We start from the raw sequence: 24,279 nt of genomic DNA on the forward strand, positions 1-24,279 counted from the left end.
TGCCCAGCTGCCTCTGTCCATGGCTTGCCCTGTTCCCTGGACCCCCACGGGCCTGAAACCTTGAGCTGCAGGGGCCCCGCCCGAAGACCACTGCCTCCAGGGACAAGTCTTAAATCAGGCAAGCGAGGGAGTGTGATGGAGCGTCTATGCCGGGGCAGGACCACCCACTGTTCGTTCCATCCCAACATGTCATGCCTGCTCCAGTGTGGGGGCCCAGGTGAACTTGGGGGGCAGCAAGAGCCCCCATGTCCCAGGTTGCCTAGTGCTAGCAGTTGTAGGTCCCCACTGGGAGGCTCTCATTCTGCCTCCTGCCCCCAGTGGCAAGCCCTGCCAGCTTGTGTTCTTGTGGTGGGCAGGACTGAGGGGTAACCTGGCAGGCAGGCCTGGTAGGCATGAGGGCCTGGCCCGGCCTGGGGGGGGTGGGGGGGGGTGGGGGGGGTGGGGGTGGGCGGAATTTTGCACCCAGTGAGTCGTGGCTCAACCTGAGTGCACATTTGCAGAGAACATTCCAGAGAGGGAACCTTGGTTTCATCTCAATTATGCTTCTCACCTCCTCCCCAGGTGTCTGCACTTGACCCCCCCCCCCCCCGGCTACACCTCACCCCAGTGCTGGGACCTCGGGGGGCCGCCTGCCCCCGGCGGAGGCTGCACCTGCGAGAACACCCCCGCCCCCGTGCCACAGGCAGGATGGGCGACGTGGCCAACAGTTCCATCGAGTTCCACCCCAAACCCCAGCAGCAGCGGGAGGCCCCACATGCAGGCGGCTTCGGGTGCACGCTGGCCGAGCTGCGCTCCCTCATGGAGCTCCGGGGGGCCGAGGCACTGCAGAAAGTCCAGGAGGCCTACGGGGACGTGGGCGGGCTTTGCAGGAGGCTGAAGACCTCACCCACCGAGGGTAAGTCTGCCAGCAGGGCGGGTATGCCAGCGGTGCAGAGCCATTACCTCCCCACACTCCTCCCTGAAGAGGCTCTGTAGCCCCAGGGCAGACAGGGCTTGCAGCCGCTTCCCAGAGGCACTCTTCACTAAACCATGACCACGATTGTGCCCTTATGCCCTCCCTGGGCATCCATTTTCCCCTAGAGTGGGAGATGCTCTGCATGGGGCATCCTGCCCCCCTGCTCCCTGCCTCCATCACCAGTGGTTCCCACTTGCATCTCTTCTCTAGATGAAATAGCACTGAAGTACCCAAGCCAAGTAAGGGAGGAAGCTGGCACCGAATGGCACATGCTGGTGGTATGGGCCCTAAACTGAAACCTCAGCAAGAGATGAGCAGGGCGGCCCTTGACCAAGTGTTCCCCACATGCTGTCCCCCTTCTGTGTCCTCCAGAAGGTTCTGGGCGTGGAGGCCTTATGGGTCTGTTGGGAGGCCAGGACCCCCTGGGGGGGACCCAGGCTTGGCCCCGGATTTCACCAACTGGAGCATTTCTGGCCTAGCTGCCACCTCCCTGGCAGGGCTACTGGGGCTACCCCAGGCCGGTGCCAGGATGGTCCCTGACCAGCACAGATGGATCCTATCGGCCCTGTCTCAGCTGGCACACCTTTGTCCACCAGTGCCCTGGCTTCCACCCTTGTCTCCTGCTCCCTGGCTCCATCTGTGTGCAGGTGACACCAGGGCTGCAACAGGGGGTAGAAATGCGCCCCTGCTCCCCGCAGAGAAGGTGGACCTGAGGCTGGGTGAGAGCACACCCACCTGGCCAGATCAGGAGCACCGAGGGCCCTCCTGGGTCCCTCCTGCTTTGTGCTCTCAAGGGCCCCAGCCTGGTGCAGGTGTGTGATCGATCAGGGGCAGATGGCTTGGCTCGGGGCCAGAGGATCTCTATCCTCCCCTCCTCCTGGCCCGTCCCCCCACCCCCAACTTGGGGCTGGGTGGAGGGAGGCCCGAGGTAGAGGGCCATTTAGCCACCAGGGCTCTGGCCTCTCCCAGATAAAAGGAAGCAGATGGGCTTCAGCTGGCAGCTCCTTCCTCTGCCTGTCAGGCCTTGTTAAATATTTAAAATGTCAAGGCCCCTGGGAACATGCCCGATTCTGCCACAGTGGCTCTGGCACTCACCCGGTGGAGGGGCAGGCCTAGAGAAGAGCAGGTGCCCAGGTGGGTGGCCCGGCCATGGCAGAGGGAGCCAGCCGGCCCGCTCTGCATCCAGAATAAGGCTCTGTTCCTGGCCCACCTAGATGCTCCCACTGTCATTCAGACACAGTGACCTGAGCTCCAGGATGGGCGGGGAGGTGGGGTGCAGCATAGCTGAGCCTCAGGGCCCCCACACACCCCCTGGCAAGGTGGGGGGAAGGCAGCAGGCCAAGCAGGTGCATGCTATATTGGAGGAGGGGACTTTGGGTTTCCTCTCGGCAGTAAGTGCATCCAAAAAAATTCCAGAAGCTGCGAGCCTATGCCAGGCTAGGGTGAGCGGCCCTTCCCCTTCCTGGCCTCCACTGACACTCATGGGAAGGAGGGGCAGATGAGTGGAGAGCTGCACGATGTGGTCCTAATCCAATTCTGATGGCATCTGGCCTCTGGTCTGGGCAGGGTGCCCATCTGTGTCCATGCCAACCGCCGGCCGCTGCCCCTGCAGCCTAGACTGGGGCTGGACCAGTGTGTGCTCGGAACCAGAGCGGCTGCTGCTGGCTGTCTTGGGTTGCCCTCGCGAGCACTTCTCCAGACCCCTGGTGCCAACAGGAAGGCCAAGGCCTTGGGCTGCTCTAGGGCAAGGGAGAGAGAGGCATTGCGGCAGCATCAAGGGCAAACCAAGGCCAACGGACAGGCCAAGGGAGGGAGAGAGGAAACTCCTGGGAAAGGGGCCCTGAGGGCTTGGCTGGGCAAATGGGGTTGGGCAGGCAGCATGCAGATTCTTGAGGCATGACAGGGGCCCAGGGGCTCTCTAGACAGTGGGTTGGGCCTCTGTGGTTCTTGGTGGCTCCAAGTCAGCACCCTTTCCCAGAGTGGGGGTAGTGGAGACCCTGGGTGTCTGGGAGATTCAGAGTTCAAGAACCTTCTGAGTAGTAAGCCCCCTTTTCATATCTTCTGTAGGTCAGGGGAGTGGGACACAAGCCCTCAGCTGGGTCGCTGGGCCCTTTGGAGCTGAGGTTCTCAGTTTCTCCCAGTGGAAGACCACAGCCTCCGAAACCTTGACCCGTGGCCAGGCCCAGCACAGTGAGGCCAGCCGAGAGGGACAGAGATAGCTGTGGCTGCTGCTGGTGAGGGAGACAGTGTGTGGCCGCAGCCTAGCTCGGAGGGCGCATTCTTGTTGGTCCTTCCACCCCGAGGCGCCATCGTCCCCTCCCCAGAAACAAACTTTCCCTACCCAGCACATGCCCACCCTCCTTCTTTCGGATCCTCTATACCACCCTCAGCACGTTCATCTTCTCAAGTCATCTGGGACCATGTCTTGCGTGCGTTTCCAAGCCGACAAGGAGCACCCCACGGGCTGGGACCCCAGCCCTTCCGGTTGCTCCACCCCGACCACCGCCCGTCCTCACTGGAGGCCTTGGTAATTGTAGCTCCTCAGGGCTGGCAACTGCAAGCCACGGAGTCCATGAGGTGTCAGTGTGGGGTCAGGCAATTGGGGGCACCAAAAAGCCAGAAAGCTTTGGGGTGGAGGGGTCCTGTGGAAGGGCCTAGAAGGAAGCCAAAGCCCAAGGGCCGAGGTGGGACCAGGGCACTGTGTCTGCCCCTGGGGAAGATGGCCAAGCGGATGTCTGGCCTTGGGAGGCGGTGGCCTGGATGCCAGTCCCATGTGGAAGCTTTCGCTGCCTTCAGGAATGAGCCTGAGGAGACTCACCCTGTGAAAGCAGAGACCCAGAGGCCCTGGTGCTGACCTGGGTAGGAAGTGGGTTGTCCCAAGAATGAGAAGTCAGGCCACAGATTCTGAAATGAGTGCCTGGGGCCAGCCCCTTTGTGGGTGTGGATTTTGCACCCTGCATTCCCTCCCTGCCACCCCACACACAGCAGCTTGCGAGGATGCAGAGGGGGTTGTTAGCTCCTGGCCCCACCCAGGCGTATGGGAGGGTGGTCCAGCCCTTCCTCATGCTGGGATCTCTGCACTGTCACGTGCTCGCACACCTGGCCATCCAGGCGGCTGGAGACGCTGCCTGCGCCCCCTATGTGCCCCCCAGGCTTTGCAGAAGGGCTCCAGGCGCTGGGCCAGCGCGGTTCCGCTTCCTGGGAGCTTTCAGTCTAGAGGGGGAAACGGGCGGATGTGGAAAAGGGAGCGGGAGGTGCGGGGCTGGCCTTTGCCATCATCTCCTTCTGTGCCTCTGCTCTGCATCCCCGCACTGCGCAGGCCTGGCTGACAACGCCAACGACCTGGAGAAGCGCAGGCAGATCTACGGGCAGAACTTCATCCCCCCCAAGCAGCCCAAGACCTTCCTACAGCTGGTGTGGGAGGCCCTGCAGGATGTGACCCTCATCATCCTGGAGGTGGCCGCCATCGTGTCCCTGGGCCTTTCATTCTATGCACCGCCCGGGGAGGAGAGCGAAGGTGAGGGGCGGACTCGGAGGGGCGGGGCGTGGAGGCGCACTGCGGGCCGAGGGCTGCACCACCGAGGGGCGGGAGGAGGGGAGGGTCCTAGGAGGTACCGGCAGCAGGAAGGAGCCAGTGAAGGAATTCATCTGCCGCCTCCATCCTTCCCTTCTGTCCTCGGGCGGGCACAGCCTGTGGGAACGTGTCGGCTGGGGCCGAAGACGAAGGGGAAGCCGAGGCGGGCTGGATCGAGGGGGCCGCCATCCTGCTGTCTGTCATCTGCGTGGTCCTGGTCACGGCCTTCAACGACTGGAGCAAAGAGAAGCAGTTCCGAGGCCTGCAGAGTCGCATTGAGCAGGAGCAGAAGTTCACCGTCATCCGGAATGGGCAGCTCCTCCAGGTGCCCGTGGCCACGCTCGTGGTAGGGGACATCGCCCAGGTCAAGTATGGTGAGTGCGCCCAGGGCAGCACCTCCAGCACACCCAGCTGGGTGCTTCTGTGAGCCCGGTTCCCTGGCAGCTAGATGACCGGACTGGGGATGGGTGGCTACCCAGGCCCAAGGGGACATCCTCTGGGAGTGGTGGGAGGCAGTGGGGAGGAAGGCTGCTCAGACGCTCGGACAGTCTGTGGTTCTGTCTGCCTGGCCGGCCTTAGGAGACCTGCTGCCTGCTGATGGCGTGCTCATCCAGGGCAACGACCTCAAGATCGATGAGAGCTCCCTGACAGGCGAGTCGGACCATGTGCGCAAGTCGACAGACAAGGACCCCATGCTGCTGTCAGGTGAGCCCCGGGGGAAGCAGGGCTCCTGGTCCTGGGAGGCCTAGGGGGACAAGACCTGGAGGTGCTGAGCGTGCCTCCCAGCCCGCGGTACAGATGTCTGTCTCAGCCTTTGTGTTGCTGTGCCAGGCACTCATGTCATGGAAGGTTCTGGAAGAATGGTGGTGACGGCCGTGGGTGTGAACTCCCAGACGGGCATCATCTTTACCTTGCTTGGAGCTGGTGGAGAGGAGGAAGAGAAGAAGGATAAGAAAGGTAAGGCAGCACTAACCGTTGTATGAAGCCTGCTTTCTCTTCTGAGCCTGCCTTCTGGTGGTCCCTCGCTCAACCCGTCCCTGCTCTGGCACTGATGAGAACCAGCCCTCGGCGGGTGGGAGCCCATACCCTCTCTCCTGGAATTCCTTTTGGAGGCCCCTCTTCTGAGGTCTTTGCCCCAGAGCCAGCAGGCTGGGACCCCCAGTCTTGTGCAAGATAATTTCCTTTGGAAGGCTGTGCCCTGAAGGCTTTGGGGCATATGTGCCCAGGCACAGGTGTGCCAAGGTGTGGGGAGGGCCCTGCTTGAGTAGGAAGGGAGTTGGAGGGCAGAGACCAGCCACCCTGGCTTGGGAGAGCACTTCGGGGCCATCCTTGGGGGAGGTGTTCAGCCCGCAGGGGGAGGTGTTCAGCCTGCATGGTGAAGTGCTGAGGGCCCCAGGCCACCATGACAGCTAGGCCCTCCAAGGTGGAGGGCTCCCAAGTAGGAGGGCCTGGGCACCCTAAAGGCCATCATGGCAGAGGAAGCTGAGAGGGGGCTGGGGCCCTCACCCCAAGGGAAAGCACTGTCAAGGGACAGATGTCTTCAGAGATCCCAGCTCTGTATCCAAACTGGCACATGGCTACCCAGCTACTTCACCTGAGTCCCAGACATGGCAGGTGCCCCCTGCAGTCCTCACAACATCTGCTCACAATTCACCTTGCACTGACCTGGATCTCCCCTTAGGCCACTCCTGTGACAAAGCAGGTGAGGAATGGCGTTTGCTCCATGTGCACCCCACCTCTGAGTGAAGCCCCCTGCATCCACTAGAAGTACAAAGACACACACTAGTACGAAGGGACCATGTGCCAGATGCCTGCAGCCAGGGTCCTGTGGACATAGGCAGCGAGTCACCAGTCACCAGCTCCACCCCAGTCAATCAAGGCCACTGGGCCTTGAGCGCAGGTGGGATCAGTCTGCCAGCCCAGGAACATGGGGATGGGTCAACATAAGGAAAGACTTCCTCATGTCCCCCTTCCTGGGCCACTGTGTTCCTTGGAGATGGGTGAGCTGCTGTTGCCTAGAGGCTTCTCAGGGCCCCAGGTCCTGGCATCCTGGGCCTGGGTTCCCTTTGTGGACTCCCCTCCCTGTAGGGCTCAGCCCAGTGTCTCTGAACAGTCAGTACCCTGGTGCCCCCAGGACGGCCAGTGGGTGGGTAGGCAGGCCCCGGACCTCCCCTAGGCTGGACTGGAGTCCCCGGTGACCCTCCAGTGACATCCTGATGGCTGCTTGGCAGGTCGCCCCCCTCCATGTTCCTTCCCGGGCTCCTCCCCTCCTGCTAGGTCCCTTCAATGTCAGAGGCCTGAAGGCCTCGGTCCTAGGCCCCTTATCTCTGACCTCCAGCCCCCTGGGTCCCCGCAGCCCCGGGTCCTGTCCCCCACTTGCTATGTCAGGTAGGAGGTATCTCTAGCACCTGGCTTCCTAGAGGAAGGGAGCCCCGAGGGGAAGCCGACCTGGCCAGGCTCTGGGAAGGGCGTTGCACCCACTACTGCACACTGGAGACTGGAAGGTGGGGTCTCACTCTCTCCCCACCTCCGCTGCGATCCATCCTGCCTGCAGGCTGAGCACTCCCTGACCACCAAAGGCTGTTTCTTGCCTTCTGGCCTGACTTCTCGTGGTCCTCTTTGGGCTGACTTGTCTTTCCTCTTCCTCCCCTACCTTGGCTCCTGCCCCCTCTGCAGGCCAGGTCCAGCCATCATCTTCTGGCTGTGCTCATCTCAAACCTCCCTCCCCCCTCCAAAAGGCTCCCCCAATCACAGGGCAATACCCTTTCCTTGTGCCGGATTGTCACCCACCCCTTTGCCTCTGAATGCACCCATGGGGCCCAACCAACCCCCCATGAGGGTGGGGAAGGAGCCTCTCCTGATTGCCTGGAACCCCCCCAGACCACACCCCACCACCTGGGAGCTACGTTTCCTCCAGTCTGCATCCCAGGATCTCCAGTGACCTATGAGCTATTCTGTGGGGTCTGATGAGCCAGCCCACGAGAGCCCTTCCTGCCTGGGATCAGTGGTGTTTGGACATAGGGCTGTCCATGTGTGGTTTCTGGAGAGCTCTCTTGGGTGTAGGTGAAGCAAGAGAAGCTGGGGTACAGAACCCGAACCCCCAAGCCTGAAGCCCCTCACCTGCTGGCTCTTCTGAGCCCTCCCAGTGGGACAGTCCTTGCCAACCTTGCAAACCAGAGGCACGGCTGGCACCATTTACGTTGACACGGGGAAGCCAGTCACTGCCACCATTCCTAGCAGCCAGCTTCAGGCTTTATGGTGGCAAAGCACATCAGCAAAGGATCCCCACACAGATCCACCTGGAGTCCAGCCCTGATGCTCCCTCCAGTGCTGTGGGTGTCCTGACCCTGGCCAACTCCTCTCCCTCCATGACCATGCTGTGTAGAAAGCTGATCTCTAGGCCACTGGGCTTAGGAACCATCTAGGCCAGGGAACTGCAACCCTCCAAGCCCTGGATAGATACCGCTCCATGTAGGACCTGGGCTGCAGAGCAGGACATGAGCCGTTGTCTTCCATGAAAGCAGTCTCTGGGGCTAGGAAGGTTGGGGACCGCCGATCTAGGCAAGCCCCTTGTGCTGGTTCTGGCCCGTGGGTTCACCGCCCGCCCCTCCTCCCGCACACACTGGCTGCAGTGTCCTGTGCCCCGCTGTCCCATGTGCGTGTGTGTTACCAGGGCCACGTGGTGTTCTCAAGTCTCCGTGTCTGTCGTTCCTCTCCGTTGTAGGCAAGCAGCAGGATGGGGCGATGGAGAGTAGCCAGACCAAAGGTAATGGGCGCTCTGCACTCAGGATGGGTGGCAGAGGGTGCCAAGTGGGGTGGGGGGGCTGCCTGCCTCTGCTGCAGGGGCAGGACCTGGAGGCCAGGTGAGTGGGGCGGGCAGCCAGTCAGCAGACCCCGCCAGGAGTGCACAAAGATGGCCCATGAGCCCACATCCTGGTGAGGGATCTGATGCTCTGGAAGGGGGACTCACCCAAGACCTTGTGGGGTCAATGGGTTCCCGGCTCAGTGGCCTTTCTGCTGAGGCTTTGAGGCCTGCTGCCCTCTTGGATGAGGAAGACAAAGAGTTCAGAGGCTGCTGGTGGTTGGGCGGGCACTTGGGACTGGAGGTTAGTCTGATGGCCAGGGCCCAGGCTGGGACAGAGAGTGGCAGACTGCATTGGGGGCAGAGACTAGAGTGGTCCAGCTAGGTGGGATGTTGAGTGTCACTGAGGCTGCAGCTAAAGGGCTAGGAGATGGGGCCACAGGGATTGGCTGATGTGCAGAGTCACTGAGAGCTCGTTCAGTGGAGATGAGGATGAGTGGTAGCATTGGGTGCACCCTCCGGGTGGTGGAGGGACCATAAAGGGTGGTGAGGAACACAGCACCACTAAGTTAGGGCAGCAGGGGTGCTGTGATGGGACTGCTAGTTCCAGAGAGGAGGGAGACAGACAGCTAGTAGAGAGGAGCAAAGAAAGGCCTGAGCCAAGAGCAGGGGAGGACAGTGCGGGGATTCTTGGGCCTCCCTGAGGGCAGTGGGGACATGGCTTAGATGCCAGTGTGCCAGAGTCAGCTCTGGGTTCTGGAACATTCTATGGACCCCAGGTCTCCACTCTCAGGTATTGAGGTTTGGGGTGTCACAGGACTGACCACGCTGTGTGCATTCCCCAGTTAGCAGTGCTTCTGTCTGTCTTCTCTTCCCCTGCGAGGCCCCGAGAGGAGCATCTCGGTCCTGCCCTGGACAGCGCCTACTTCAGGAGGGCCTGGGCTGAGGAGAGAGGAGGGCTGGTGTGCCATTGCTTGCCATGTGAAAGCCCCCCTGTAGCCATCACCCCAGCAGGCAGGTCCTAACCTTGGCTTCGGGCTTCTCCTTTGTACAGCCAAGAAGCAGGATGGGGCTGTTGCCATGGAAATGCAGCCCCTGAAGAGCGCAGAGGGCGGGGAGATGGAGGAGCGGGAGAAGAAGAAAGCCAACGTGCCCAAGAAGGAGAAGTCAGTCCTTCAGGGAAAGCTCACCAAACTGGCCGTGCAGATTGGGAAAGCAGGTGGGGGCCGTCGACGGGGTAGCCCAGGGGGCCACCTGGTGGGCAGGGAGGGCGCTGGGCTCCTGGGCTTGAGGTTGGGCCAAGGAGAACAAGTGAGCAAAGGAAAAGTGATGGGGACCATGGGCCAATCAGCCAGGGGACCGGCCAGGGACACATGACGGCCTTCAGGGCCCACTTCTGCCTCTTCTGGTGAGGATGGACTGTGACCCTCCAAGAGTCCAGGGACAGGCTGCAGCATCCCTTATCTCTTCTCTCCCTTCCTGCCTCTCTCATCCCTTGCTCTCCCTTCCTGCCTCTACTGCCTGTGGCAGGGCTGGTGATGTCCGCCATCACTGTTATCATCCTGGTCCTCTACTTTGTGATCGAGACCTTCGTCATAGACGGCCGGGTGTGGCTGGCAGAGTGCACGCCTGTCTACGTGCAGTACTTCGTCAAGTTCTTCATCATTGGTGTCACCGTACTGGTTGTAGCTGTCCCAGAGGGCCTGCCTCTCGCTGTCACCATCTCCTTAGCTTACTCCGTCAAGGTAATAAAATCAACATACCATGGATTCGAATCCCGTGGTACCAGGATACAGAACCAGGACTCGAGGCACAAAGCCCTTAAGCAGCTTGAACAAGCGAGGACCAGATAAAGTTTGGGATTGCTCAGGGGCAGAATGGCGGGGTGGGGGGTGGTTGGCGAGCAGGGATGCAGAGCTGGGTTTGGACATCCTTCTCCAACCTGGCCTCCTGGACATGGGGGCACGACGAGCCAGCATCTGCCAGATGAGGGCAAGGTCCCAGGGCGGCAGGGAGTTGAGATGGGGGAGAAGATGAAGGACGACCCCTAGGACACAGTGGGGGAAGGCAAAGATTGTGGTGGGTGGGGAACCCAAAGGGCCTGCCTGAGAGGGGCACCGGGCAGGGGCATCATCCTGGCCCATCTGAGCTGTGTTTCTTACTCCCTCACCCCCTGGGCCAATCCCCTCCCCCAGGACAGCTGGCTACCCAAGCCTCCATCTGTGCCCTTTACAGAAAATGATGAGGGACAACAACCTGGTCCGCCACCTGGATGCCTGCGAGACCATGGGCAATGCTACGGCCATCTGCTCTGACAAGACGGGCACGCTCACCACCAACCGCATGACCGTGGTGCAGTCCTACCTTGGGGACACCCACTACAAAGAGGTTCCGGCCCCCAGTGCCCTGACCCCCAAGATCCTCGACCTCCTGGTCCACGCCATCTCCATCAACAGTGCCTACACCACCAAAATACTAGTGAGCTGGGAGCCAGTGGTGGGCGGGCCCAGGCAGGGGCGGCAAGGTGTGGCTGCAGGGTGGGCTGTCACCAGGGGCTGGCTAGGCTCCCTTAAGGACTTTTTTGAGCAGGGCCACAATCATTTCTGGGGTGCTGGGCTCCCTCCTCATCTGTGGACCCTGGGCAGGGCCTGCAGGTTCTGGAAGCCCTTCACAGCCCAGTGAATGGCGGGAAAGCTGCCCATCTAGTCCATGCTGGAGGCCAAGGCTGGCCTGGGGTCCAAGGACAGTAAGGTGGGTGGACTTGGGGCCCCCAGGGCCATGTTGGTTCTCCTCACCTCACAGCCTCCAGAGAAGGAAGGCGCCCTCCCACGCCAAGTGGGCAACAAGACAGAGTGCGCTCTGCTTGGCTTCGTCCTGGACCTCAAGCAGGACTTCCAGCCGGTGCGGGAACAGATTCCTGAAGATAAGCTTTATAAAGTGTACACCTTCAACTCGGTCCGCAAGTCCATGAGCACGGTCATCCGCACACCTGACGGCGGCTTCCGCCTCTTCAGCAAGGGCGCCTCAGAGATCCTGCTGAAAAAGTGAGTGGATGGAACTGGGGCTAGCCAAAGGCTATGGCGTTTCTGGTTTTCCTATTGCAATAGACAGTAGCCTGAAACTGGCCCTTTTAATCACTTTAAAGTGAATTCAGTCCCAGACAAGTTGATAACCCCAAAGGAAACCCCATGCCTATCCCCATCCCCCCAGTTCTTGGAGGAGACTCAGGTTTAATTCCTGGGTCAGGAAGATCCCTTGGAGAAGGAAATGGCAATCTACTCCAGTATTCTTGCCTGGAAAATCCCATGGACAGAGGAGCCTGGTGGGCTACAGTCCATGGGGTCACAAGAGTCGGATACGACTTGGTGACTAAACAACCAAACAAATAACCAACAACAGCTGTTTCTCTGTTTGTGAATTTACCTATTATGGACATTTCATATGAAGGGATCATACAGGATGTGTCATTTTGCATCTGGCTTCTTTCACGGAGCGTGGTTTGCAAGGTTCATCTGAATTGCAGCCCTTATCAGTGCTTCATCCCTTTCTGCAACGGAATAACATTCCATTGCATGGACAGACCACCTTCTACTTATCCAGTTGTCCCATTGGCAGACCGTTGAGTTGTTTCCACCTTTTCGCTACTGTGAGTCATGCCACTTTGAAGGCTTGCGTAGAGTTTCTGCTTGAACACGTATTTTCAGCTCTCTTGGGTATATTCCTGGGAGCAAAACTGGTAACTCTGTGTTTCATCTTTTGATGAATGCCAAACGGTTTTCCTCAGCAGCTGTCCCACTTTAGCTTCCCATTAGCAGTGCCTAAGGGTTCTAGCTTCTCATCCTCACCGAGTTATTACCTGATTATTGTTGCTGCTGTTGCTATAGCCATCGGGATCACACAGCAGTTTTGACCTGCGTTTTGCTGATGACTAGGGATATTTGGTGCCTTTTCATGAGCTTGTTGGTCATTTGTTTAGCTCCTTTGGAGGAATGTCTACTCTAGCCCTTACCCATCTTGGATCTGAATTCTTTGTCATTTTATTGTTGAGCGGTGAGAGTTCTCTGTATGCTCTGAATATTAGATTCTTAACATATATCTGATTTCAAAGCATTTCCTCCCATTCTGTGGGCTGCTGTCTTTTCACTCCCTTGATAGATTTCTTGTTCCTTATCTTGATTTGTCCTTGGATGCACAAATGTCTTTCAATTGGGAAGTCTAATCTATCTCTCCTTTTTTGTTGCTTCTGCCGGGTTCCTTTCAGAGGTTAGTGATGTTCTCAAGGTGATAGTGGTAATAGCAGCACAGCTATGAACATACTAGGACCCATTGCACGGGTGAATCATGTGCTGTGTGAATTAGATCTCAACAGAGCTGTTAGGAAGACTGAGGTGGTGCCCTGCCCAGTGCCCTGCCCCCCCCCACCCCTCAGCATTCACACCTTCCCTTGGCCTTGACCTCTGCAGCCCTGAAGCACCCTCCCCCGCCCACCTGGCTCCTCAGCTGCCTTCTCCAGAGGAGCCGCCTTCTAAGACTTGACCTAATTGTACCTCACTGCTCACCCCTCCCCCCGCCCCGCCTCCTTCCGGAGCCTTCAGGACAGGCAAAGACCTGAACAGAACCTCCACAATCAACATTTTTTCCTTCCTCACCAGTCTTCTCAGGGCCTCCACTTGTCCAATGGCCATGCCGGCCCCCGGGCAGGTTTCCTTTGCTCCTTCCTTTTCTGTGCCCAAATCCCGTCAGCCCTCCCCATCCCAGCCCTTCTGGGGCCTTGGGTTTTTGCTAACATCCCCCCTCTTGCCCCAAAGCTCAACAGGGCAAACGCAACACACACACACCCCCACCAGGTCCCATCGAGTGTGCAAAGATGTGCTGCACAAGTGTCTGAGCTCCTGGCTCCCGGGAAAACAGAGTACCATCAACCTGGTGCCAGAACCGGAAGTCCTCAGTCAAGGTGTGGGCGGGGTCACCCTCCCCAGAAGACCTCCAGGATGGGATGCTCCCTGGCGTGTCTCCTTGGTCTTCCTTGGCTTGTAGTTGCATCTCTCCGGTCTCTGCCTCCGTCATCACACAGCCTTGTCCCTGTGTCTGTGTCTCTATGTGTTTGCTCCTCTTTATAAGGACAGCAGGCATTGGACTGAAGGCCCACACTCATCCAGGATGACCTCATCTTAACTTGGCAACAAGCCTCTTTCCAAATAAGGTCACATTCTAAGGTTCTGGTGAGAACAAGGTGGGGGTTCTTCTAAGCCGCAGCAGCAGCGGAGCACCACCTCCCTCAGAGAAACCCTCTACCCTGCCTTACACCAGCTCCTCCTGCTCCATCCGCCCCAGGTGCACCAACATCTTGAACAGCAATGGGGAACTCCGCAGCTTTCGCCCTCGGGACCGGGACGACATGGTGAAGAAGATCATTGAGCCGATGGCCTGCGATGGGCTCCGCACCATTTGCATCGCCTACCGGGACTTCACCGCCGCCCAGGAGCCTGACTGGGACAATGAGAACGAGGTGGTGGGCGACCTCACCTGCATAGCTGTCGTGGGCATCGAGGACCCTGTGCGGCCCGAGGTAGCTTGTCAGGATGGCTAAGGCAACCGTTCTTGTCTGCACGGGGCCTCGGCCTTGGGACACAAATGCAAGGAGGGGACTGCCCCTTCCTCCTGCCCTCCTGGCCATCACGACCTCCCTGCCAGGCTTTCTAGATAGAACACACGGCAGCCGGCCAGAGTTGGACCAGGTGAGAAGGGTGGACGATGGCAGAGCATCGGGGGCGTGGCTGCCATGGCCCAGGTCAGACCTCCCAGGCACACTGGAGCCCCCTTGTTCTCTGGCCCTGGCGCCCTTCGGGAGGCTCTGTGCTGCCCTCTGGAAGGTCCCCTCTGGCTTGGCATCCACGCCTGGCTCAGGTTCTGCCTCTGCCACGGGAGAGAGGGCAGCAGGTAGAACCCTGATGGCAGCCAAGGCTAGCAGAAGTGATGGACCAGAAAGGATGATGAGGAGGGGAGGGACGAGCCAGGGACAGCTGACTGGGCTCTGGTTCAGAGAACTGGGTACATGGTACTTGAGGAGTGCTGGTAGATAGGAGGACAGTTCTCAGCTGAGGCTTTGATTGGGGCTGAGTGGGGTTCCGGACATCCCAATGGAAAGCTCAGAGCAAAGGTCCTGGCCAGAGGGACATTGTCCGGAAATGACTTTGCATGACTTAGGGTCATGAGGGTAGCCAAGCAGACGGTGGGAGGAGCCTGCAAAGGAAAGGGCCAGGCAGGGAGGTGAAACAATGGGAAACGTGTTGGCTGGAGCGAGAGGGCAGGTGGCCCGCCCCACCCTGAGCTAAGCAGGTCCCGTGGGATGGCACAGGGAGCCAGTGCTTGGAGATGACTTCACTCGGAGCTTTCTTGAAACACACCAACAGGGCAGAAGCTAATCAGGGCCTAGAGAGGAAGAGCAATGGGGAGAGGTGTGTGTCCTTCAAGATGGGAAACCCCATCTTGGAGGAAGAGAGCCTACTAGGCTGGCCTTGGAGTGGGCCCAGAGAAGGTGGGCAGTGGGAGGAGCTGCCCAGGAGAGCAGGATGAAAGGGTGCCATTGAGGGTTGCAGGGCCACCCTGGGGGACCCAGGGAGCAAGCCTTTCCCCTCACCAGACCAAGGAGAAACTTTGAGGCAAAGAGGAGGGCTGTGTCCACACGGCGAGCCAAGTCCTAAGGCCATGTGGCCCTTGCCTAGACCGACGGCCTCCCCCTCTGAACAGAGCCATTTGCCACTGCTGTCCCCAGTGTTGACGACAACAGCTCTACACTTTTCCACCCAGCTATCACAGACAGAGGAAGATGAGGTTCCCAGATTCCCAGGGCCATGGCCAAGGCCATGTCCACAGCATCATAACCAGGCCGTCTGGCCCTTCCACCTCAGCCCCCTGGGCCAAGGAGCCCTTCCAGTTTCCCCTCATTTCCCCCATAAATATTCATTGCAAACTGAAGCTCTGGTCATCGATACAAGGTTGGAGGCCTGAGATGTATGCATACATCCTAAGACAGAATTGCAGAGGCAGGTCCACAGTGGCTTGAGACTGGGGACCAGGGTGAGGGCTAGATGGAACAGTCCAGAAGGCAAGCATGTGGGTGGGGCAAGGCCTAAACCTTTCCCTGTTAGTGCTCTTCTCAGAGATACATTAAAAAAAAAAAAAAAAGCCTTCATCTTAGAAAAAACCTGGATAAAATTTCCAAAAAGGTCACCACGAAGGCTCAGCCTCAGTGGCTGCCCCAGTGGGCTGAATCAGAGAGGGAGAGCACCCTCAAGGCAAAGTAATGGGGTGTTTGTTTTAGAACCAGAAATTGCCTTGGTAAAGGGGCTCTAGGGGCAAGATGTCTTGCCTCTGGCTGGAGAATGGCTGCATGAGAGACTGGGCAGCAGGTGGCACCAACACAGCCAGGACAGGGAAGCCAGGCAGGACGCCCCCCCTACCATGGGGACCAGCCAGCAGACAGTGGCCAAGGAGGACACCCTGGGTCCCAATGGCAGGCAGGAAGACCGATGGCACTGTTAGACTTGCCAGGATGTCTGTGGGCCTGGGACAGCTGCAACCCAAAGATGGCCTGTCAGTGGCATGTCTCTGCCCCTGGGGGATCACTTGGCCCCTGTAGGCATGCTGTATTTATGCCAGAGGGGTGCAGGGGCTCATGCAAACATGGAGCCACCAGGCATCAGTGGACCAGGGCTGTGTCCATTGGGACAGCAGGGATGCAGGTGAGGAAGGACAGTCACCCGATGAGGGAGAGGGCATGTACAGATGGAGGGGAGCTTCCTGCTACCTGCCTGGGAGGCCAAGGGCCTTTCAGACCAGAGAGGGAGCCAGCGGGGCCGCAGCCACTCGGAGACAAGCAGAGGCTAGATCAAAGATCAGCGTGCTCAGGCGCGTCATGACCACTGGGTGACAGCAAAGAGCCAGCAACCAGACGCTTCAGAGCCAGGAGGGAACCTGCTGGAAGGGAGGATGTCTCCAGGCAACTCCCAAGGATCCCCAAAAAGCAGAAAGGGTCCTCGATTGAGGCTAAGTGAGGAGACACACACATTACGGAAGGGGCGGGATGCAATGCCCCGTCCCGGGGCTGGGGCTTCTAGGTAACTTGGCAGAATGTGTAAGGTCACTCTGTCCCAGCCCTGGGTACCCATCCTCTCCCTACTTTCTCCACAGCAGAAATCACAGCCACTACCCCCTGGCTTTGGGGGCCCCCAGTGGGCCCCAACGTCCCAGGCCAGGGCTCCCCCACAGCCCGCCTGGCCCAGCCTACTGGCCACCTGCCCTGGGGTCTCAATGGATGCCCTGCCCCCCACCCTTGGCCCATGCTCCCCTGGCCACTACACATGTGTGTCCCCATCACCCCTCTGTCCCCGGTGCCCAGGCCTGGTTGCCAGGCCACACCCAGGACATGGTGGGCTCTCTAACTCTCTGTCCCCAGGCTCACATCGTCCCTAGGTTCACGTTGTCCCCCGGGCTTCCAGTGGTGCCCACTAGGAGCTCACAGAAGGTTGCGCTGGGGCCAGCAGACACAGCAGGCAGCTGGGTCTCCTCAGGCTGCACCCCGCGCCAGGGCCCCATCTGGACATGTCACAGGCCTAGGTCTCACCTCCTAATCCAGTTCCCTGAGCTCTGAGCCTCCTGTCCCCTCCCAGCCCTCAGGCACTGTCACCCTGGCTCCCCTCCACACTGCCATCTCAGGGCTCACCAGCCCATCCTCATCGAAAAAACAGGAGTGTCTCCACTCTCTGGGACAAGAGCACCACCTCTCAGTTAGTCTCCACTCCCTACAGCCCATTTCCCCCTCAGCACCAGAGGGATCTCTTGTTCTGTCTTTTCTGGAATCTACTCTTACGTTAAGAAAATGGAGATGTGAGGAACCACAGCGATGGCCCATTTCCCCCTGAGAACACCTAATCATGTCAACCCTATGGCTCTAAAAGTCTTGAAAGTGAAAGTGTTCATTACTCAGCTGTCTCTGACTCTTTGAGACCCTCTAGACTAACCCACCAGGGTCCTCTGTCGATGGGATTCTCCAGGCAAGCATACTGGAGTGGGTGACCATTTCCTTCTCCAGGGGATCTTCCCCACCCAGGGATCAAAGCCGCATCTCCTGCCTTGCAGAAAGATTCTTTACCAAAGTTAGTCTTGTGTTAGTCACTCAGGAGTGACTGACTCTGTGACCCTCATTAGCTGTAGCCCCCCAGGCTCCTCTGCCCATAGGATTCTCCAGGCAAGAATACTGGAGTGGGTTGCCATTTCCTCCTCCAGGGGATCTTCCTGACTCAGGGATCAAACCTGTGTCTCTTACATCTCCTGCACTGACAGGCAGATTCTTTACCACTGAGCCACCTGGAAGCCCATCTGTGTGTGTATGTGTGTGTATGTTTGTGTGTGAATATATATGTGTGAAAGTGACAGTCACTCAGTCATGTCCAACTCTTTATGACCCCATGGACTATACAGTCCATGGAATTCTCCAGGCCAGAATACTGGAGTGGGTAGCCTTTCCCTTCTCCAGGGGACCTTCCCAACCCAGGGATCAAACCCAGGTCTCCTACATTGCAGGCAGATTCTTTACCATCTGAGCCACCAGGGAAACTGTTAAAGTCTTAGGTTTTATATTATTTTAAAAATAAAATAAGAGATGCAGAGACAAGTGAATCAAGGCCTGGGAGGGGAGGCCCATGATGGCTCCTGCCATCTGACCGATGGGGCAACTGGGACCAGAAGTTCTTTTCTCATCCTTCCGGACCTCACAGACATGGTATCCCACCAGCTAGCCTGCTAATGGGGCTGGACCTAGCTCAGCTACTGTGGGTCTCCATTTCCCTGGTGGAAACTGGGTGATTTCTACAGTCACCTTGCTGGACACGGCCCCAGTAGTGCCGCTCAACAGCGTTCCCGTGGCTTCTCTCAGCCTTGCTCCTGGGGTCAGGGCCTAGGTCTGAGTTGTTGCTGCTCCCTGGGACTGGCACAGGGAAGGAGGCACCTGGTAGGGGATGGGGGGGGGACACTGCTCCCTGTGGGTCAGGCCACTTCCCCCACCACCTCCAGGCCCCATGGTGAGACAAGGGGCACCTCAGATCTGGACGGAGGAAAGGGTAGAGCTCAGACACTGGTGCGTCTGGCCTGGACAGCTGCACCCACCCATCTTATCCCTTGCAGGTCCCTGAAGCTATCCGCAAATGTCAGCGGGCCGGCATCACAGTCCGCATGGTAACGGGGGACAACATCAACACAGCCCGCGCCATTGCAGCCAAGTGCGGCATCATCCAGCCTGGGGAGGACTTCCTGTGCCTGGAGGGGAAAGAGTTCAACCGGCGGATCCGAAATGAGAAAGGCGAGGTAGTTCTCTGCCCATCAGTGGCCCAGCGGGTCCAGGGTTCTGGCACTTTCTACACCCTGCCCCTTGGTTCAGCCCCTCCAAGACTCTGCAGCATCTATGTGCTTTCCCCTCCCAGATAGAGCAGGAGCGTCTGGACAAGGTGTGGCCTAAGCTGAGGGTCCTGGCGCGATCATCTCCCACCGACAAACATACTCTGGTTAAAGGTAATGGAGTGGCCTCGCTCATGGCCCCACCTTCCTCCGGCCCAGGTGGCATGACGCAGGGGGGAGGGGGCGGTGTGGCTGTCACCTCGATTGTGGGTCGTCTGCTCCCAGATGCCCAATGCTGAGCTTCCAATTGGGTGTCTGGCCCTGCCTAAGAAGCAGGCTACTCAGCTCTGGATACATGGCTCCTGGAGATTTTGTCCCAGAGGAAGTCACTTGTCCTTCCCAAACCTCAGTTTCCTCATTGGGAAAATGGGGATAATAATGGAGACTCCCTCCAAGGGCTGAGCTTGCCCCTCCACCCCCCTGCACTCACAGTATCAATGGAAGATGCCAGCAGGGGCCAGCCTCTCATCAGAGCAGATGGGCAAACTGGGGCCTGGGAGAAGGAGACATTTTTCCAAGTCACCCAGTGCCAGGCCCCTGCCTTGTACCAAATCCCACCGCCCTGTATTGTCTCACTGGGTGAGGACCAGGGTGGGAGAAGCAGGATGCGGCTGCCAATCAAGACGCAAGACTTGGTCCCAAAGGTGATGGAGTGTATGGAGAGTTGGAGGCAGTAGGCTTGGTGGCAATCTCAAAGGCTTTCCAGAGCCATCTGGCCTCCCACAGCCCCTGGGCTGGTCACCTGGGGCCGCAGATGGCAGGAGCCGTGCCCTGCACTGATCTATGTTCCAGGGATCATCGACAGCCACACGGGTGAGCAACGGCAGGTGGTGGCCGTGACAGGAGACGGAACCAATGATGGGCCAGCCCTCAAGAAGGCGGATGTGGGCTTCGCCATGGTAAGCTGCCTGCTATGCCAGTCTGGGTCACCATGGCAGATGGGGCCCTGTGACAGAGGATGCGTAAGCTTTGGGCAAGAATGTGGGAGCTAGCATTGAGGCAAGTTTACAAGTGCCAGACATTTCTTTCTCTCACGTCCTGACCTCCTCTGCCAGTGATTTGTGCCAAGGTATTTGGTGTGATGGTACCCAAGGTGATGAGGGACTGGCTGCATTGCTAGGGGGTCATTGGGACTTGTCTGCTGAAAACTTGCCTCACCATCTCCAGGTCCAGTCTGAGTGAACCTCAGCCCCACGTGTGATGAGCCTAGTCCCCACATGAGCTTTTCCTCTGTGCATCTCTCTCATGGCTGAAATAAAGCTGGTTCTTTCTGTAAAAACAGCTGAGCAGGGTGGCCTTGGCACAAAACAGGCTGTGCTCAGCTGCCAAAGGCAGAAAGCAAGTGAGGCCTCTCCCAGCCCACCTCAAAGGAGGGGCACGGCCCTCAGAGTGCAGGCACCGGGGGCACAGAGCAGTCCTTCCCAGGGCCATATCCAGAGGGGGCCCAGCCCCAGCTCCGGGCACTGAAGGAACCCAGCTGGGCAGCACCATGGTGACCTGTGTGGGCTGGGAAGCCGTGTTCTCTCTCTGGGACTCCCAGGGGCCCCTTATGCAGGGACCCGACAGAAGACCAGGGGGAGGCCACTGCAGGCATGGTGTCTTCTTCATTTGTGAGCAAAACTTCTGTAGTACAAGGATACGTTTGGAGTGAGCAAGGAGGGCTGGGGAAGGGGCCTGTGGACATGGAATGTGTGTGCCCTCCAGGGCATTGCAGGGACAGATGTGGCCAAGGAGGCCTCAGACATCATCCTGACGGACGACAACTTCACCAGCATCGTCAAGGCTGTCATGTGGGGCCGCAACGTCTACGACAGCATCTCCAAGTTCCTGCAGTTCCAGCTGACGGTCAACGTGGTGGCTGTGATCGTGGCCTTCACGGGCGCCTGCATCACTCAGGTGGGTGCTGGGGCTCTCCCTTCCATGACCACAGCTCTCCCACCTGGTATGCCTGGGCCTCAGGGCCCAGTGGCAGAAGCCAGGTTTTTCTTTGCTGCTGACTTTTTTTCCATTTAGATAGAATTCACCTAACAAAAAATTCACCATTCAATGACTTTTAAGTACATTCACAGCACTGTGCCATCATCACCTCTGTCTAGTTCCATCATGTTTTCATCACCCCAAAGGAAGTGCCATCCTCATCAGCAGTCACTCCCCACTCACCTTCCACCACTTCTGGACATTTCAACTCCATGGAAGCAAATCATAGGTGGTCATTTGTGTCTGGCTCCTTCACTTAGCACAATGTTCTTAAGGTACATTCATGTTGTAGCAGGTACTTTATTCCTATGGATGGAGGACTGATGTTCCATTGTATGGATGGAGCACCTAGCTTTTCTGCATCCTTTCATCAGTGGGCATTTGGGTTGTTTCCACCTGTGACCACTATGGACTTGTGTGTGCAAGTCCTGTCCTGGGTCTGCTGGGAACTCTGTGGTTAACCTCTGCAGGAGCCTCTTCCTCTTTTTCTGTCATCCAATTCTCCCCATTAGTGAGTATTCAGAATTTGTCTCTCTTTCAAAGGTATTTTTTAATTGAGATAAAATCTCATAACATCCTCTGTACCATAATAGCCATTTGAACCAGAGTGTACAACTCAGTGGTTTTTGATGCTGTCTCCATCTTGTGCAACTGTTACCTATACTTGTACCCACTAAGCAGCCACACTCCACTCTCCTCTCCCTCCATCCCTGGCACCCACCCATTTGCTTTCTGTTTCCATGGATCTGTCAGTTCTGGAAGTTTCATAGGAATGGACTCCTACAGGATGTCCTTGGTGTCTATCTTCTGTGAGGCTCATTTTTAACCAACAAGTCAGAAGTGATGAGGAGGAAGGCCCTCATCACAGTTTCTACCTCTTCCTGGCCCGTGGGCATGGGAGCACAGGAGATCACCCATTCATCATGCTCTTTTATGGTCTGGGGCAACTGACAAGGAGGTGGCAACCTCCTGCTAACAATTGGGACCACATCTTCTACATCAATGCCAGCAGGTCAGAGAAGAAGGGAGACTAACAACATTTTAAGAGCAGCAATCTGAGAGCCAGTGAAAACTCTCTGCTCACCTTAAGGCAACATAGGGATAGAAATGTCAGAATGTTACGGGAAGGCTGGATTTGTTGCAATTTCACTTGAATTAAATTCCAGTAACATTGACCCCTAGTTGAGTTTCTTCCCAGGGGGTGGGGGTTGGGGGTCAGTGAGGGTTCCAGGCCCATGTTGGGGTGACTGGCTGCTCTCCACAGGACTCTCCTCTCAAAGCCGTGCAGATGTTGTGGGTGAACTTGATCATGGACACATTCGCCTCTCTGGCTCTGGCAACAGAGCCACCCACTGAGTCGCTGCTGCTGCGTAAGCCATACGGCCGGGACAAGCCCCTGATCTCTCGGACCATGATGAAGAACATCCTGGGCCATGCTGTCTACCAGCTCACCATCATCTTCACCCTGCTCTTCGTCGGTAGGTTGATCCAGAGCCACATAGCCTCTGGCCCTGTGTAGCAGTGGAAGGGACAGGTACTTGGGAATCTGATTTCCAGTGAGGACCCCTCAGCCCTCACTTCACTGCTATCCTGGGAGTTTTCTTCTGTGTCTGGCATCAGCAACTTTTATGTGATTCTTTTATTTACACCGAGTGGGATTGTCACTTCTTCTGTTTGTGGCCTCTCTGCCTGACATCAGGGGGCTCTCCATGGGTCAGGTAACCCTTGGTGGCTTGGCTTTCAGCACACATTCCTGGGAGCAGACTTGAAGCTCAGTGCAGGGATGGTGCTGGCCAAGGGTAATACTGACGCAAAACGTCTTTTGGGGGCACCAAAAGATAGCCTCTGGGGATACTATCATGGGACCTTTCTGTGCAATCTTGGGAGCAGAAGCTGTTCATGGCTAAGCCAAGGTTGGTCCTTGTAACAGGACAGGCAGGGCAGAGGAGGGTCAGGCCTGCCCTGAGACTTCAGTTCCCATTCCTTCCCTAGCTCAAGCCAGTGCGCAAATGGGTTTCAATGTCTTCACTCATGTCCTGGGGACAGCTCCTATCCTGGGTGACAGCTCCCATGGTCAGGATCCAGCCTTTGCTGTGACCTAATGTGGGTTAGCCCCGGGGGTGCTGGGGGACTCATGACTTCCCCCTGTATCACCCAGTGGGAGGTATCACCCACCTGGGTCCAGCTCTCCTCATGTGGCCCTGGGCTTGCAGGGGAGCTCTTCTTTGACATTGACAGTGGACGGAACGCTCCCCTGCACTCGCCACCCTCCGAGCACTACACTATCATCTTCAACACCTTCGTCATGATGCAGCTCTTCAACGAGATCAATGCCCGCAAGATCCATGGCGAGCGCAATGTGTTCCATGGCATCTTCAGCAACCCCATCTTCTGCACCATTGTGCTAGGCACCTTTGCCATCCAGGTAGGATGGGCGGCTCCACTGTTGGAAAAGGTGGGGGAGAGGGGACCATCACCCCACTCTCCACACCAGCCTTGGCTTCTGTTCCCCTTCTGCCCACATTCCCCGATGCCCAGCCCTCTGAGCATCTTCGTCTTCAAAAGCCCTGGCCTGGCCCCAGGCTCACCTGTTCAGTTCCAGAGGGTTTCAGTGGATCTTCCCCAGAGCTGACCTTCTCCCAGGTTTTCTCACAGGTTTGCCATCCCCATGTCTAGCACTCGATTCCTTGGCAAGAGACCACTCTAGCTCCAGAAGTTTCCTGTGACAATTCTCCCTGTGCCAGGCTGGTCACTCAGCTCTCCAAGAGGTGCTGAGCATTCAAAACCAGGGCATACTGATAGAAAATGTGAGCCAGAGTGAGGCCAATAGGCTAGGACAATAGGCCAGTGTTTTTCTTGCAGTTTTCAGAGGAAGGCCTGCCACACCATGGGAACACCTGGGGAAGCACCCAGGCTTCTTGGGAGGCAGAGGGAGAGTGGGGAACGAAGGCAGGACCTGTGAGATTGAGGGAGCAGGCTGAGGGTCTGGTGGTATGAATAATCTCTTGGCTCTGGAGTGTATGGCTGTCTACCTCATGGTCTAAGACCTGGCCCTGAGTGGTTAAGGCAGGAAGACACTGGCATGGAGGGTGGGAGTCCAGGAACAGAGGGAGTTGGAGTGCAAGCTCAGGACCAATTGGTCTGGAGTTAGAAAGCTCGCCCTTGGGAAGAGGCCACCTCCCATGGAGCAGTGATGGGGCTGCAGGAGGCCCATTGGAGTGTCCAGCACCTAGCACATTCAAACACCATGTCCATAGAAGCTGGGGACTTGGCTAGCACTGCCAAGCCACACCTGCATGCTGGAAAGAGGATGGTGTGGGGCACCAGGGTCAGTGGGCTCCTGGCAACTAGCAAGGCCCTGAGCCCATCTGGCATGACACCCACAGCCTATGGTCAGCCGGTCTGGGAAGCTTTTTTCAGCACTGGCTGAGGGGGAGATGAAGGGAAGGAGCCTGGAGAAAGGAATTCTCCCATGAATGGCCTGTCTATCTGGGTGAATCAGGAGGCCCTCTGACT

The 24,279-nt window shown here is 57.8% G+C and overlaps 1 protein-coding gene across 16 annotated transcripts in view; it reads left to right on the forward strand.

Moving 5' to 3' along the window:
* Positions 1-687: 687 nt before the first annotated feature.
* ATP2B3 (ATPase plasma membrane Ca2+ transporting 3) overlaps positions 688-24,279 on the forward strand; it is a 40,328-nt gene continuing 16,736 nt past the window's right edge. For 3 of the 16 annotated variants that reach the window (XM_068962724.1, XM_068962725.1, XM_068962729.1), the window contains exons 1-17: positions 688-895; positions 4,275-4,472; positions 4,646-4,903; positions 5,109-5,234; positions 5,361-5,506; positions 8,259-8,295; positions 9,386-9,550; positions 9,862-10,076; positions 10,567-10,809; positions 11,134-11,375; positions 13,666-13,900; positions 18,517-18,696; positions 18,813-18,900; positions 19,579-19,685; positions 20,491-20,682; positions 22,028-22,241; positions 22,977-23,188. In XM_068962724.1, coding sequence (XP_068818825.1) covers positions 688-895; positions 4,275-4,472; positions 4,646-4,903; positions 5,109-5,234; positions 5,361-5,506; positions 8,259-8,295; positions 9,386-9,550; positions 9,862-10,076; positions 10,567-10,809; positions 11,134-11,375; positions 13,666-13,900; positions 18,517-18,696; positions 18,813-18,900; positions 19,579-19,685; positions 20,491-20,682; positions 22,028-22,241; positions 22,977-23,188 — 3,066 coding nt within the window. Of the gene's footprint in view, positions 896-4,274; positions 4,473-4,645; positions 4,904-5,108; positions 5,235-5,360; positions 5,507-8,253; positions 8,296-9,385; positions 9,551-9,861; positions 10,077-10,566; positions 10,810-11,133; positions 11,376-13,665; positions 13,901-18,516; positions 18,697-18,812; positions 18,901-19,578; positions 19,686-20,490; positions 20,683-22,027; positions 22,242-22,976; positions 23,189-24,279 lie in introns of all 16 variants that reach the window. The other 13 variants (XM_068962723.1, XM_068962726.1, XM_068962731.1 and 10 more) reach the window with 9 other exon arrangements.

Source organism: Capricornis sumatraensis, chromosome X (assembly GCF_032405125.1).
Source record: "Capricornis sumatraensis isolate serow.1 chromosome X, serow.2, whole genome shotgun sequence".
Lineage (NCBI taxonomy): Eukaryota > Metazoa > Chordata > Mammalia > Artiodactyla > Bovidae > Capricornis > Capricornis sumatraensis.